The 17,366-nt window shown below is 43.9% G+C and overlaps 1 protein-coding gene across 1 annotated transcript in view; it reads right to left on the bottom strand.

Annotated features, from left to right (window-relative positions):
- Positions 1 to 8,006: 8,006 nt before the first annotated feature.
- The window catches only part of LOC306930012 (acid-sensing ion channel 1-like), a gene marked incomplete at both ends in the record, with an annotated part of 97,651 nt that continues 88,291 nt past the window's right edge, over positions 8,007 to 17,366 (bottom strand). Inside the window, one exon of the mRNA XM_079510749.1 lies at positions 8,007 to 8,123. Within this exon, the coding sequence (XP_079366875.1) occupies positions 8,007 to 8,123 (117 nt within the window). The remainder of the gene's footprint in view (positions 8,124 to 17,366) is intronic.

Below are 17,366 nucleotides of genomic sequence, written 5' to 3' on the forward strand. Positions count from 1 at the left end.
AGGATGACAACAATGCAACAATGAGCGAGCCGTTGAGGCGCATTATGGTCAGTGAAATTAACTCACTCAGTGCCACAGGACGCCTTTGGACGCCTCCCCTTTAAAGAGCTGAGCTATGAGGCCGCTGGAGATGTGCCTCAAAAGGGTCTTATTCTTATTCTTGATAAAATAAAATAAATCTATTGTGGGGTAAGGTTAGGGTTCAATCGATGCTTCCATTTTGTAACTCGTATAAGTAAGCTAATTATCTGGATTCGGTAAGCTTGCAGTTAAACAAATCTATCACTGAATCTTTTAATCTCAATACTGCAGCCTTCCACAATGCACATCAATCCCAAATTAATTCACTCACTGCATGGCATGACCTTAGACAAGGTCATCATGACCTTAGACAAGGTAATTTATTTTATGCCACCAGCATAGAATAAATGAAGATGTCTCCATGATCATGGTATTCCATTCACTTTAACGTATGCAAGTGACGTGTCAAGATATACATACATTTTCATCAAGGTGTAGTATATGTTTTATCTTACTTTACATTATCTTACTTTTGAAGAAACAGGAATGCAGCATTTGGAATGGGGCAAAAAAACTCAGGCTGGTCAGTCTGAACTGTATGAGCAGTGCAGGGTGTGTGTGTGTGTGTGTGTGTGTGTGTGTGTGTGTGTGTGTGTGTGTGTGTGTGTGTGTGTGTGTGTGTGTGTGTGTGTGTGTGTGTGTGTGTGTGTGTGTGTGTGTGTGTGTGTGTGTGTGTGTGTGTGTGTGTGTGTGTGTGTGTGTGTGTGTGTGTGTGTGTGTGTGTGTGTGTGTGTGTGTGGCAGCGTTGGCCGAACGGTTTGCGGAGCGGTCTTGTTATCGGAAGGTCGCCAGTTCGAATCCCCGGACCGGCACGTTAAAATTACCACCGCTGAAGTGCCCTTGAGCAAGGCATTGAACCCCTACCATGAAATGTGTGTGTGTGTGCGCGCGCGTGGTGGTCAATGGGTGTTAGGCTGCTCAACAGTATGCTCATAGACGAAAAACTGTCCAAATTTCATTCTGACCCCTCCACGAAAAGGCCTCGTTGTCCTGAACCCTTATCTATCATTTATACATTATGGATCAATAGTGTGCACTGAAGTGCCCTTGAGCAAGGCATTGAACCCCTACCATGAAATGTTCTATGAGCAGGGTCTGGCTGTAAACAAGCATCTCGAGCTTAGTCCATTCACCCTGGGTAAACAAAGAACTTTGTGTGTGTGTGTGTGTGTGTGTGTGTGTGTGTGTGTGTGTGTGTGTGTGTGTGTGTGTGTGTGTGTGTGTGTGTGCGTGCGCGCGGTGGTCAATGGGTGTTAGGCTGCTCAACAGTAAACAAAAAATAGAAAGGAGAGGTCGCACAACTCGTAGTCCCGATGCCAAAAAAGTTTTATTGTCACCAACGTTTCGACGAACAAGTTGCCTTCTTCAGGGTATAACAGGGAAGGTAGAGATGCTCATATTTATAGAGGTTGGGACAAAGGTGAGTACCACAGACGAAAAACTGTCTAAGTCCAAATTTCATTCTGACCCCTCCACGAAAAGGCCTCGTTGTCCTGAACCCTTATCTATCATTTATACATTATGGATCAATAGTGTGCACTTAGACTGTTATTCGTCTGTGGCATTCAGGCCAACATCCAGATTGGATGATTGGTTCCTGGCAAATTTGTACCAAAATATGGAGACAGATATAAAGAATGCAACATGCGTCAGTACAAATACATATACATTTGTTAAATGCATTAAAAAGGCTGCTCAACAGTGCCACTTTAGGGCACCCAGCGGTATTGCCACACTCACAAGAGGACGAAGCAGGAGCAGGTCAGAGGATTATGTGAGGGTGGTTGCAGGGACGTGCACACATAGACATCAAAGGGGGCTTCAGCCCCTGCCCTTTTACCCTTCTGTAATACAACTGAGAGACTGCCCTCTCCAGACCGTACAAAAGAAATGCAAAACGCCTCTCCTTTTCATGCCATATACCGGAAGGCAGCATTCAGGAGAATTGCTTTTTTTCCCCCGAAGTCTCCTGAACTTGGAATTCAGAATTTTGTGTTGAACAAATTTGTGCGACGCGTTGTGAGCTTGTAGATCTGCTATTTTGGTCCAAAAGTGCCCTCTTACGGGATTTCAGCCCCTGCCCCTCTAACACTCTCTGCACGTCCCTGCATGGGTGATTGATTGATTGAAATATTTATTAACAGTTTGCAGAATTACAGTACATTTCAAGCACAAACTCAATACAAAGGCTGTTAACTGTGAGTGGACGACCCAATTAAGCATTACACTTGTTTACAAGAGGGTCCACCATGTTCAATTCATCAAAACATTTAGAGACGTACAAATAGACACTTCTATATAGACAAAGAACAGAACAGGAATTTATCATAATGGAGGTAAAAAGGGAAAAGAAACATATACAGTGAGGGAAAAAGGGGGGGGGGGGGGGGGGGGGGGGGGGCGGTGGGGGGGGATTCAGATTTTACGGGGGCCAGTTTCGAATTGCAGCCATCCGTAGGTGCCCTTTGAGAGCGGTTTTGAAGGATTCAAGGGATTCGCATGTCTTAATGACTGTTGGTAGGGCGTTCCACATTTTGGTGGTTGAACTGAAGAACACTACACTCAGACATGTAATGTTATCCACACCAGGAGACATGGCTCTTTAATCAGCACACCTGCAAAGTTCATTATTTGTACCGAATAGAGAAACCTTGAAAACCTTGTATGTCCAAAACATTTCCCTTTTTTTATCATTTTAAAAACATTGTAAAATAGTGATATCTGCTATTTTGGCTACATTTATGTGACACTTTTGTATGATGAAGTAGGGCCTCAATAGGTCCTGTTATTTATTTGCCTTGCTCATCATGAAATAAATTATTGAATTCTTCACCAAAGACCTTGGACTCTTTTCTTTTCAAATCTGCAATTTACACCCTGACAAGCAGTACTACTTGGAGGAAGGATACCTTTTGTCTATATTGTCTTACCTGTATCACCAAAGAGCACCCATCTAAGAGCCACTAACAGATCCCTGCAGTGCTTCCATTCCTCTATTTTCTGAAGTAGGGCCTTAACAGTTCTACTGCATGACCCACGTTCCTCGCTATTTAATCCAATATTCTACGCTGCCGAGATTGTTTTATTACCTTTAGAGCATATGCCGAAGTATTTGCAGCTTTCAACCACGAAAATCCGGCGAAAATTAGTCCCATGGTTTGTTGTTAAGTCAAAGTCAAAGTCGTACGATTAGTCACAGACGTTACCGCAGTGAAATTTGTTCTCCGCATTTGACCCATCTCTTAGAGCAGGGGTTCTCAACCCGTGGGTCGCCAAATTATTTTAAAAAAAAACACGATTTTTCAAAAATAGCAGACCTACAAGCTCGTAGCGCGCCACTCGGTGGCGCGCTATGAGCTTGTAGATCTGCTATTTTTCAATAGCTAAATTATAACAATGCTTAAAACACCAAAAGGGGTTCCCGCCCAAAATGGTTTAAGGTTATTGTAGCAGTCAATTTATATTGGGGGTCGGGAGGGGGCGGGGCGGGGGTCCCGAGACATTGCCAAAGCATTTCCGGGGGTCCCCGGCCAAAAACGTTGAGAACCCCTGTCTTAGAGCAGTGAGCCACAGCGTGCGCTGCGCTCGGGAATCATTAGTTGATTTGACCCCCAATCCAACCCATTGATGCTGAGTGCCAAGCAGGGAGGCATTGGGTCCCATTTTTATAGTCTTTTGTATATGACCCGGCCGGGGATCGAACCCCGACCTCCCAGTTTCAGGGCGGACACTCTAACAAGGCCACTGTCTGGTTGATCAGAAGAACCAGCGGCCATGACAATGCGAAACGAAACCACCCTGCACAGCATGTTGTAGTCTAAACAAACGGCCCGTCCACTTGCATTGGGCTCAATTTCCCAGAAGCCCTAGCAGAGGATGACTTGATTTCCGGTCTCGTCATCATAACGCGATGGCCTCGTCACCAGGTCAGGGACAAATCCGCTATTTATTTTTAAAACAGCGAATTAAACGCATTAAACAAACAGCGGGTTTAGCGTATTACGCGTGGAACCCTGGATTAAACAATTAGCCGCCGTCAAAGTGTTAATTTATGAAAAAAGATAAACATTTGGAGATGCAAGAGAACTTGGAGATAGATGCAAGGTTTCTGCCCGACAGCAACGATATTCTATATAGAAGAGAGAGAGACAGACAGACAGACAGACAGACAGACAGACAGACAGACAGACAGACAGACAGACAGACAGACAGACAGACAGACAGACAGACATGAATACAGCGACAGAAAGCAAGATAGAAAGCAAGAAAGGAAGCAAGAAAGGAAGCAAGAAAGAAAGCAAGAAAGAAAGCAAAAGAAAGCAAGCAAGCAAGAAAGAAAGAAAGAAAGAAAGAAAGCAAAGAGAACAAGACGCATCTGCAGGGTGGGGGAGGGAGAGAGGAGGGAAACGAAGCCCAGCAAAACGAGGTGGGAATTATTCATGAGTCATGACTCAAAAAAACCCATATGGACGATACGACATACAAGGATATCAAATATCTTATCAATTATGCATGCCGTTGGTTGGTTGGAAACCCCACTGCCCCAGATGGGGATCACTGACCTTTATGCAAAGTGGAAATCAGAATTAAACTCCTGGCGGAGCTTCCTGAGAAAATGCTTAACCCTCCCTTAATCCATTCTGGGCGGGAACCCCTGTTGGTGTTATGCTTTAGCTATTGAAAAAATAGCAGATCTACAAGCTCAAATCTACAAGCTCAAATCGTAAAAATGTGTTGCAAATCTTTGAATATATATTCTTTCAGAGCCAACGTTTTTAAGTCTTTGCTTCTGGGAGCTTCTGGAACGTTTTTTTTCAGATGTGGGGGGGGGGGGGGGGGGGGTCGGCCAATTACATATTATTCTGGAGCTCCTTGACATGAAAATGTTTGAGAACCACTGACACAGAAACATTGTTTTTTCAGAAAACGTTCAGCATTTAGAAGGCATTTGTAGAATCGTCCTCAGGTCTAATTGGGTTAATCTGCATCAAAAAAGGGCGTTCTTCAACACTAACCAGGACGGATGTACCTCCTCACGCACAGAGCATGGATTTTTGTATTACTATGAAGGTTGTGCATGGTATACTGTAGCCTGGCACCTCTTTGTATTACTATGAAGGTTGTGCAAGGTATACTGTAGCCTGGCGCCTCTTTGTATTACTATGAAGGTTGTGCAAGGTATACTGTAGCCTGGCGCCTCTTTGTATTACTATGAAGGTTGTGAAGGTATACTGTAGCCTGGTGCCTCTTTGTATTACTATGAAGGTTGTGAAGGTATACTGTAGCCTGGCGTCTCTTTGTATTACTATGAAGGTTGTGCAAGGTATACTGTAGCCTGGCGCCTCTTTGTATTACTATGAAGGTTGTGAAGGTATACTGTAGCCTGGCGCCTCTTTGTATTACTATGAAGGTTGTGAATGTATACTGTAGCCTGGCGCCTCTTTGTATTACTATGAAGGTTGTGAAGGTATACTGTAGTCTGGCGCCTCTTTGCCAGTCGACTGCAGACGGAGTACAATGAAGATGTTTAGGCTATTGATAACTTCCACTTCTGTGTGGGCTTTATCTACTTGATCCATACCTTGTTGTACGTCAAATAGCAAAAAAAGAATCACACCCGTGTGAAGTGAGGGGTGCTCTTATCATTATACATCATCATACATCTCATGAACAACTGAATTTATGTGATTGTTTTTGAGTGGTGCAACCACTCCAAGGAACAGCAATGTCCGTGTTAACCTACCTATGTGACACCTACCTGTGTGAATATGTGACTATGAGCACCAGTACCAATGAGTACCAAAAGTGGCGCTGTTGTGCCAGAAACAGAGAGAGAGAGATAGCGCTGCACTGTTGCCTGCTAATGACAGAGAGAGAGAGGGGGGGGGATTTGCAACACTCACAGTGTTCTCACAGTTCACAAAGGTGTGATTTTGTTTAATATTTACGTCATATTTGGCGGACATTTGACCTAATTTCTCCTTGCATTGTCAAATATTGAGACGTGTGGGGACAAAAGCTGTATATAGGAGGGGCCCCTCAGAAATAGTCAACGTTGGCCTACCATGACATGTCTAGATAGAATAGGGTTCAGGTGGTTACAATAAAAAGAACCGTCTGACAATGTATGTCCTTTTCATTTCATCTCTGATGTGTGTGTATCTCTCCGTCTCCTTGCTTGACATTTTGTCTCCATTGAGCCTTGCAGCCTTAATATTGCTGCATGCCAACCACAATAACTGGTCCATGGATCATCGTCGCCAAAACCACTTCTGCTCTTTCTCCCCGAGGGGGGGCCGATGATGGTGGAACGACACTTCCAGAAATATTACAATGGCCCTATCTCACATAGTTGAATACATAAACAGAGCAGAGTACTCCAGTCCAGAACTCTCTCTCTCCTCCCTTTGGAATTAATATCAGCTAAAAGCAATATGAGTTCTTGTTGTGTGCGCATGCATTGTGTGTCTCTGTGTGTGTGTGTGTGTGTGTGTGTGTGTGTGTGTGTGTGTGTGTGTGTGTGTGTGTGTGTGTGTGTGTGTGTGTGTGTGTGTACAGTTATACATATACAGCAGATGAAATGAAACCTTTATTAAAGCAGGGGAGGAGGCTGTAAATAGCAACCGCAGCTGAATGGAGGCAGACCAATCATGCAGGACAATCATGACCTTTAAAGGTGCGTGCATGATATACTTGATTTTCAAATAATAGTCCCATATTGCGCCCATATAGAGGATATGGGCATGCATAAAGTCAATGGCAAATCGAGACTAGTTAGGCACCCAGTTATTGCATGGGTGAAATGGGCTCTCTCACTCTCTCTCTCTCTCTCCCCCTCCCCCCAGATTGTGTGGGTGAAATAGGCGCTCTCTCCCTCTTCCTCTCTATCTCGCCAATCTAAGCCAGGGGTTCTCAACGTTTTTGGCCGGGGACCCCCGAAAATGCTTTGGCAACGTCTCGGGACCCCCGCCCCGCCCCCTCCCGACCCCCAATATAAATTGACTGCTACAATAACCTTAAACCATTTTGGGCGGGAACCCCTTTTGGTGTTTTAAGCATTGTTATAATTTAGCTATTTAAAAATAGCAGATCTACAAGCTCATAGCGCGCCACCGAGTGGCGCGCTACGAGCTTGTAGGTCTGCTATTTTTGAAAAATCGTGATTAAAAAAAAAATCTTTTTATTTTTTGAAAATAATTTGGGGACCCCCTAAAAGAATTTGGCGACCCCCCGAGGGGTCGCGACCCACGGGTTGAGAACCCCTGATCTAAGCTATGGTCTGATGTCACACATAAACCTAAAATGCCTACAGTACTGTATTTCCCCCCTGCATGCGCCATCTGGAAGCAGCCCCCCACATTGATTACATTTCGGTCAATGAATAATTAATTGTTTAATAATAATTCCACCCCTGTTTTGTAATTTCTTTCCTGCAGTTCAAACAATGACGATACGGCAACAGAGGGCGGGCCTCTCAAGGCCTGCTTTGGCCTGGAGGAGAGTTTACGCTTGCTGCTGCCCATGTGTAAAACTCCATTAACTCTGCATATCCCCTATAAGTCAGGCTCCCATCGTCTTCTCAATGCTTTTTTTATCTGCGTGATTCTGTTGGGGTTTATTTTCCGCCCCCGCAAATGCTAATGTGGAAATGTAATTATCAGATGTCCTTGAAGGAGAGATCGGAAGAGGTTGTTTTCCGCAAAAAGAGATGAGCTGTCCGATGGCTGACCAAGGACTCAACCCTCTCCTGTTTCGTAATTATTCTTCTGACAGTTCCCCCGGGGGCACGGAGACCAAACATGACCAGAATACAATACTTTGATGGACACGCAGGCTCCACGGCAGAAGAGAAACTGTATTTATTGTTGTTGTTTTAGTACGGTACGTGAAAACGGACACGTTATTCCACCTGGAGGTGTTTACACTCACACTGCACGGTGGGTGAGAATATTCAGCTGACAGGAAGCCAGTAACAGGTTGAAAAGGTGAAGGGCATTAGCACGTTGCACAGGGTGAGGATAGGCTGAGAACTGGGCATGCACCTGTAGGGTTAGCGCACGCACGCACGCGCACGCGCACACACACACACACACACACACACACCAGATCCAAACACTGATCAGAAGAAGGTTACATTACGGTCACACCAGATACAACTGCTGCACATGCTTAACACGCGCGCACGCGCACGTGCACGCACACACACACACACACACATAGGGCGTCAATGGCTCAGGGGTAAAGTGGCCGGAATTGTGAAGTTCCCAGTTCGATACTGGGCTCCCCCAGACTAAGTGTCAAAGTGTCCTTGAGCAAGATGCTGAAACACTCATTTCTCCCCATGTGCAGGTTGGTGCCTTGCATGGTTTCCTCTGCCATCGGTGTGTGAGTGAATGTAATGCACAAAGCGCTATATAAATGCATCATTTAGAACACACACACACACACACACACACACACACACACACACACACACACACACACACACACACACACACACACACACACACACACACACACACACACACACACACACACACACACACACACACACACACACACACACACACACACACACACACACAATCTCTCCCTTTCAAGTTCTAATGAGATAATTCTCCCCATTTCCCCCAGAATCATCGCTTCTTTATTTAATTAATATTTCTTTCATATTTAATCCCTGCCGTCGGGACTGGCTGGACCTGTCAGGATGGACGGGGTGAGAGAATGGAGGGAGCTGGGAGAGAGAGAGAGAGAGAGAGAGAGAGAGAGAGAGAGAGAGAGAGAGAGAGAGAGAGAGAGAGAGAGAGAGAGAGAGAGAGACCCATTCTGGACGGGAACCCCTTTTGGTGTTTTAAGCATTATGTTATACTTTAGCTATTTTAGCAGATCTACAAGCTCATAGCACAGCACCGAGTGCCGCACTACAAGCTTGTAGATCTGCTAATATTTTTTTTTTCGTGAAAATGTGGCACAAAACTTTGAATACATATTCATATTTAACTCAAATATGGGGGTGGGGGGGTCCCTGGAACAACATATTTTCAGATGGGGGTCGGCAGCCAAATACAGATAATTCCGGGGGTCCCTGACATGGAAAGGTTGAGAACGACTGACAGAGAAACAGGTTTTTCAGAAAACTGTTTTTAGAAGCCTTTTTTTAAAAGAATCTGCCTCAGGTCTGGGTTAAGAGTTGGACGGAGACTGAGGAAAGAGAGAATAGAACAAGAAATAGGCAACATGCGTGCACGTGTGTGTGTGTGTGTGTGTGTGTGTGTGTGTGTGTGTGTGTGTGTGTGTGTGTGTGTGTGTGTGTGTGTGTGTGTGTGTGTGTGTGTGTGTGTGTGTCGGGTGGGAAGCTCAGTGATCCCTGTTTGGGGGCAATATTCTGCACTTGACTGAAGTCCAATCAGTGACCAAAATTGTGGTCATGCCCCCCGAGGCAGCCGCCCGACTCCGACGCAAAGGAACATCATAAAAACACACAATGCACCACAGAGCCCTTTTGAAAGACATGAAAGACACATTCTTTTGTATGATCAAACAATAGGGGCCTAACAGTCGGCCACCATGTTTCTTTCCACCGGTGCAGGTTCCAAGTGTGTACAAAATCCCATTCATTTCTCCATAGACATTTCAGACAATCCTATTATTATTATTGAGTTCTAAGTCCTGGAACCGAGCCAACCAGGATCCCGGGAAAACGTGGCCGTAATAACATTCTGTTCATAGAAGATAATTGGAAAACGGGGAAAAAGGCGAAGGTATTAAGATTGTGTACATGTCCATCATGTTAAGAATGAAGAAAACGCAGAAACATGGTGAAATTTGAGTGTGTGTGTGTGTGTGTGTGTGTGTGTGTGTGTGTGTGTGTGTGTGTGTGTGTGTGTGTGTGTGTGTGTGTGTGTGTGTGTGTGTGTGTGTGTGTGTGTGTGTGTGTGTGTGTGTGTGTACTATAGTAACAATGCTATAACAATGTATAATGTTAAAACCTAAACCATATAAGATTGAGAAATGAAAAAAGATTGAGATTGATGGGAGTCAAGTGTGAGTGGCAACGTGCTGTTGATCATCTCTTTGAGATGTTTCTCCGATGTGTTACTATGGGTGTGAGTGCTATTAGGCTGCCGGGAATTTGGTTACTTTACTGTTTCTGCATTATTTAAAGCATGATGGTGCTCTACTCTCACAGAGGGATTGGATTCCAGAGGGAAATACATTTTGATTGCACGGCCTGCAGTCCAATTTTTATAAACCAATAAATATTGGTCTACTGTATATTGGGGAGGAACACCTTTCGGCATTAAGCCTTTGCGAAAAAAGGAAGCGTATGTTCATTAAGTCAAAAAAAGAAAAGCAATTGTCGGTGTTTCCATTAAACTGATAAAATGCGCATATGAAATAAGTTCATGAAATATGCAGTAGGTGGCACTGTTTTGCCAGTAAAGTGAGGCTCATGTAAAGTAGGCCTAATCCATGTTCACACCATTGATTTGACGCTCTTTCTGCATGCTCTCAGTTTAACGGACGGGACCCCATATACTGCGCTGTAATCTGATCCCTGGTCAGTGGCTGACCGTCAGCCAGTCTACAGCAGCTCGCCAGCGGGCATCTGCTGCTTTAACAGTATTGACACCTACAGTCAAAGAATGATTTGTTGTGTAATGCTTGTCTTAATATATTCGAGGCACATGTCGCCGGACTCGATTGGAGCATACTGGTCGTTTATACTGTAAATTGATTGATTGATTGATTGCAGCTGCAAACAGTTGTGAATAACTTGTTTCATCGGCTATAGCCTAGCCTACACGTTTATATTAGGTTGCTTATCTTATGCAATGAATATAAATATAATATAAGAATAGATGAAGCATATTGCATGGATCGAAATCGAATAGCCTGCAGGGACCCAGGCAGCTAGGTTATATAAAAGTTTAGTCCACTACTCGTAGTCTGTGTGTGTGTGTGTGTGTGTGTGTGTGTGTGTGTGTGTGTGTGTGTGTGTGTGTGTGTGTGTGTGTGTGTGTGTCTTGCATCCATACAGTAGCGATCCAGATATCAAAATGATCAGAGCGTCCTGATCAACTCGGGAGGATTCAGACTTCATATGGGATCTTTGAACACACGACACAATTATGAATCGGTCGGGTAGTAGTACATTGGGACCTTATATGTATCCACAACATCACTCCCTCTCCAGCCACCCTCCCACCGTTCACTCCACTGCCTCCCCATCGTTTGTTTTAGTTATTTTCCAACTGTTCAAAAGCGATATAATGCGAGTTCAATGCTTTCTAATTAAAAACCTTTTCCGCAAGTATTTACATACACCATTTGCGCATTTCCCTTTTTTCGAAAAAAACAAAATTCCGCCACCTTCAAGCGAAAAAGTGTTTTTGCGAAAAATGGAGACTTATTCGCATTTTGAGGTGTTTCCATCCAGGAGATTTTGCGCAAGAGCCTTAGGGCTGTATTTTGCGTGTCTTAAGTACCAGGTCTTATTACTTAACTTAAGACCTGGAGGCGTGATCAATGCCATTTGGCTATTCTGAGTGGCCAAAGAGCATTGACCATGCCTCCAGGTCTTAAGTTAAGTAATAAGACCTGGTACTTAAGACACGCAAAATACAGCCCTATTAATGCGCAAAAACACGGCTTTATGGAAACACACCTACTGACAGGTTTCTGCTACGGTGAAAAAAAAAGAAAAGTGTGTGAATAAAAGATCTCATTAATTGAGATTCAGTGTCATCTAGTACTCCCTGCCTGTTTAACATTAACAAGCTGCAGGCTATCTTCGTCCTATACTTTCTTTTGTCCTCCTGAGCCTCTACAATTGCAAAATTGAAAATATCACGGGTCGACACAAAATGCCATCATGTACGGTAACAATGCGCTGTCATGGTGTTGTGGGGCAACACACAGAATGCACACATACCCACCGACTCATTCAGGTCAGTGAAAACAGGACAAATTGCCAAGAATGAATGCATGAACTGAACGGAAAATGCCCTCTTTTGTGCACTCTGCTTGTACCACTCTTTAAACAAAAGCAAGTATTATGCGATTCCCTGTATTTCACAAAAGTAGTTAAACTAAATACTACTTCGATTTTTGCTTATGTGTATCTGTATTTTCACAGAGACAGAGATATTTGCCTGATGAAGACCTAGTCGGTCGAAATGTTGCAATTTGTTGCCTTAAAATAAAGTAAGTCTCGGAGCTCTACAAACTGGTGTGCGGATGTTCTTCCTCTTCCTATCTGTATTTTCAGACATAATAAAAATGAACTTTCAACGTTGCAGAGAGACTATTTATACAGTAGAGTTCCTATACAGTATTTTGAGTTATGAATTGTGCTGCAAGGATAAAATAAAACAAGATAATTACCATATGCATTACATTGTTAGATCACCTACTGCAATTGGTACTGTATCTGGTCAAACTGTTCATCCTCCACTATTGCACCGATAAAATCACATAAATCCAAATTACCTTTAAGCTATAATACTTCCTCTTTTAACCCATTCAGGATGCCCTTTTGGTGTTTTAAGCATCATGTTATACTTTAGCTGTTGAAAAATAGCAGATCTACATGCTCATAGCCGCACTATACGAGCTTGTAGATCTGCTATTTTTGAAAAATCATGAAAATGTGGCGCAAATCTATATTCTTTCAGAGCGAACGTTTTTAACTCAAATCTTTGCTTCTGGGGGGGTCCTTGGAACAACAAATTTTCATATGGGGGTCCATGGCCAAATACAGATAACTCTGGGGGCCATTGACATGACAAAGGTTGAGCACCGCTGACATAGAAACATGACAAAGGTTGAGCACCGCTGACATAGAAACATGACAAAGGTTGAGCACCGCTGACATAGAAACATGACAAAGGTTGAGCACCGCTGACATAGAAACATTCAGAGACATTCAGAAAACTTTAAGGATTTAGAAGACTTTTTTCCCGGCCTCAGTCCTAAAAGCGCCATTCATCAACGCTTTGCTGCCAAACAATTCTTCACCGCATGGAATTCCATGGTGACAAATTGACAGTTTTTAGATCACTATTGTGCTCAAAGCATGCATGTCTCATCGTAAATTCTGTCGCCAAGCTATATTATGCTTAGATGATTTCTATTTATATATTAGGATAAATTTGCGCGACTGTAAAGATGAAACGGAAGTGGGGAGGAGGCTCCACTTCCGCTTTATATATTACTCATGATAGAACTTCCGTTGCTCCAGACTGTATGAAGGAAGCATTTGGAAATTGCGAGAGGCAAAAGTCTGGTAACGGCAAGACTAGAGATGTAGAAGTAAAAGTAATAGAAATATTCAAGGAAAGTACATATACCTCAAAATTGTACTTAAGCAAGTATGTTACTGCACCACTCTGGCAACCATCAAGTGCTCAATTTGCTCTGCCGTGGGGCCATAATAGCTGAGCCCACTGAGGGACAAGCCTCTCATACTCTGACCAGATGGAGCCATCTGCCCTGTTCGCTCCAATCATACCGTAGGCTGTTTCAATTACTGGCACTCACCAAGATTCAAGATTCAAGAGCTGATCCCCCTGCGCTGGTTCACCAGAGTAACATTCTTTGGTTTTGGATCCTCAACATTGTAGCGACAATTAATACAATTTCAGAATATATACAGTGTGCTTGTGTACATTTATCTGTATGTTAATGTCTGCAATCATAACATGGTAAATTACAGTAAATGGTAAACGGTGAATTTATACAGCATTTTTATTCAAAGCGCTTTTACACACACACACATTCATGCACCCATTGGCGGAGGAAACCATGCAAGGCAGCAACCTGCACATCGGGATCAATTAGGGGTTCAGTGTCTTGGAATGGCTCAAGGACACTTCGACACTAACTCTGGGAAAGCCAGCCATCGAATTGGGCTACCGGCCACTCTACCTCAAGGGTGCCTGCCTGCCTCGCATCGCTCAGCCCACTCAGGTGGTATCAAAATAAACAGGGACCTGCACAGCAAGTTAACTTTTGTGTGTGTGTGTGTGTGTGTGTGTGTGTGTGTGTGCACGCGCGGCTTCTGTCTGCTTACGGTGCTGCGTCACTTTTGAGACACCCAAACAAACCACTTCAATATGATGGACACATTTAGTCAACACTCACACATGATTCTGTTCAACTGATCTGATTTATGATTAGTCGTATGACTGAGTCGCGCGCACGCGCACACACACACACACACACACACACACACACACACACACACACGCTCAGCGGGCTGTCGGCACGTCCCGTCTCTTGTTTGGGAACGACGGCTGTCTTTCTCTCGGCCCCCCGCTGGGCTGTTCCACACAGTAGCGATCCAGATAAATATCAAAGACGTTTGAAAATAGTCGGGGGGGGGCACGACCGTCCTGTAAGCAACTCGTGACAGTTCAGATTGGATCTTTGATCACTCACACTAGACGATATGTTATGCCCAAGAGAAGGGAGAGAGAGAGAGAGAGAGAGAGAGAGAGAGCGAGAGAGAGAGAGCTCAATAAAAACAACAATGTATCTATATACTAGGGCTAATAACTTTAACTATAGGCCATAGGCCTACCTATTATGTAACCCCCCCCCCCCCCCTTTTTTTAAATAATAGTTTAAAAACATTTAAAAACTGTGTACATTAGTGACTGACTATAATCTAGTTGATCTTGAGGCCTACAAAAACGGGGAAAAATTCAACTAGTACCAACAAGGTCAAATAGTGGACATACTAGTCGACTAGTTGAATAGTCGACTAGTTGAATAGTCGACTAGTTGAATAGTCGACCAGTTGAATAGTCGACCAGTTGAATAGTCGACCAGTTGAATAGTCGACTAGTTGAATAGTCGACTAGTTGCTTAAAGCCCTACTACAGTATATACAGTATATTTACACATAGTACAGTATATCTATCCGGTGCGGTACCTGATGTACAGTAAGACGTCTAGTGTCCAGTTGTCTTTGACAGGACGTCTAGTGTCCAGTTGTCTTTCCAGTTGTCTTTGACAGGACGTCTAGTGTCCAGTTGTCTTTGACAGGACGTCTAGTGTCCAGTTGTCTTTGACAGGACGTCTAGTGTCCAGTTGCACACTCTTGGGTGTAGCTCTCTGTCTCTGGGCACTGTGTCAAGCTTTGCTGTATTTAGACCTGAGGCTGATTCTAAAAAAAAATGGCTTCAAAATCCTAACAGTTTTCAGAAAGTGGTGCTCAACCTTTTTCATGTCAAGGACCCCCAGAATTATCTGTATTTGGCCGCGGACCCCCATCTGAAAATATGTTGTTCCAGGGACTCCCCCAGAAGGAAAGATTTGAGTTAAAAACGTTTGCTCTGAAAGAATATATATTCAAAGATTTGTGCCACATTTTCACGATTTTTCAAAAATAGCAGACCTACAAGCTCGTAGATCTGCTATTTTTCAATTGCTAAAGTATAACATAATGCTTCAAACACCAAAAGGGGTTCCCGTCCTGAATGGCTTAAGAACACCCTTTTGAGTGTAATATTGCAATTATACAACAGTTACCCTTAAAACTAAGATAATTGCTGAAAAAATATTTTTCAATGACAGAAGTAGCCACTACGACCACAAATGTCCCAAGAAACTAGCTACTGTAGCCTAACCACCGAGTCTGCTGTGCTCTGGGAGAAAAGCACGGCTGAATTCTTTGTTTTGATTAGCCGTTCCTATATCGTGGTTTAAGCACGGCTAGAAAGCCGTTTCAACCAATCAGATTGCTTCCTCGAAACGACCTGTTGTATAATATGTTAATCCCCCCCCCCCCCAATCATGTCACTGATAATAACCTTTTCATAGATTTTTAGTCCCTCTAGCGCGAGAGAGCAGAGCTCTTAGGATGGCAATGTCAGTCAGTTCAAACCACTTTGGTGCAGTTGCATGTAAGGAGCAGCATGGCTTCTAGAATGGCCGCTATAGTGGGGCTTTTAGACTCTTCCTACTTTATTTGATAGTAGCCCTATAGTGTAGCCTTCTTCTGACGCATATATGCATCGTGCACTCACATTGAGATGGAGGGCCCTTTGCCACTAGACACTTCAGACACCGCCACCCCACGCCATCAATCTCGGTGCGATGCTTCGCCACTGTCAGGAGGATGCCATTAACCCATTTAGGACTCAGACCAGATTCTACAAAATGTCTTCTAAATCCTGACAGTTTTCTGAAAACCCTGTGTTTCTATATCAGTGGTTCTCAGACCTTTTCGTGTCAAGGGCCCCCAGAATTATATATGTAAATGGCCGCTGACCACCATCTAAAAATATGTTGTTCCAGGGACCAGAAGAGGTCTGGTCCCTGGAGGTCCCTGGAAGGTCCCAGAAGCAAATATTTGAGTTAAAACGTTCACTGTGAAAGAATATATATTTTGCATTTTCACGCTTTGAGTGCCGCACTATGAGCTTGTAGATCTGCTTTTTTTCCAACGGCTAAAGCTTAAAATAATGGTTAAAGTGGTTCAAAGCTAAAGCGACACCGATGCGTTCCCCGTCCTAATGGGGTTAAAACACTGCAAAGGGCAGCGCAGCACAGGGAGCACCTTGAGCAAGCACCACTTACCTAGCCATCCGACACAAAGCAGCGCCGCGCGGCCACAAGAGCGCCGCCGCGCTGGCTCATTTAACTTTCAGTAGGATGTTCACAACAAGCCGCTCCAAGACCCTGCCATTGATACATGGCGTGTGAGCATTAGAGCCGTTCGAGAGGAACAACTTTACAAGGGCTCCTCCAAGAATGCTTTCCTCGATGGAAGATGAGCATGCGGAGGAGATTTTTATCCCCCCGCCACTTCCACGTCGCCGAACGAATGCTAATGTAACCGATGGCAAACCATTACCCTTTGAGAAAGGGGACCGGAGAAAGGCATTAATGATTAGATCCGCTGGAGTCACTGCTGTTGACTGGGCGGTGAAAAGCCATGGCCGTGAATCAGCGTCTTCTCAAAGCCGAGTAGTGTTTGTTTGTAATAGTATTTTGTTTACTAGTGTTTGTTTGTAATAGTATGCGCTCAGCCGGTGGCTTATAGAATTATACGCATGTATACTCGTATAATGGTAGTGTCGCATGTACCGAAAATAACCGATCGACAATCGACGCACTGTGCATGACGTGCGGTGCATGTGAAACTTAATCGTTTACCCGCCAGGAACATAGGAATTTTAAAACGTAGAATCTTGTAGCCTGCCACAAACGGAAAAGCCGTTTTAACAGCGATGTATTCATTAATGCATGTTTTAATACGATCGTATCGAAAT

Source organism: Electrona antarctica (assembly GCF_951216825.1).
Source record: "Electrona antarctica genome assembly, chromosome: 9".
Lineage (NCBI taxonomy): Eukaryota > Metazoa > Chordata > Actinopteri > Myctophiformes > Myctophidae > Electrona > Electrona antarctica.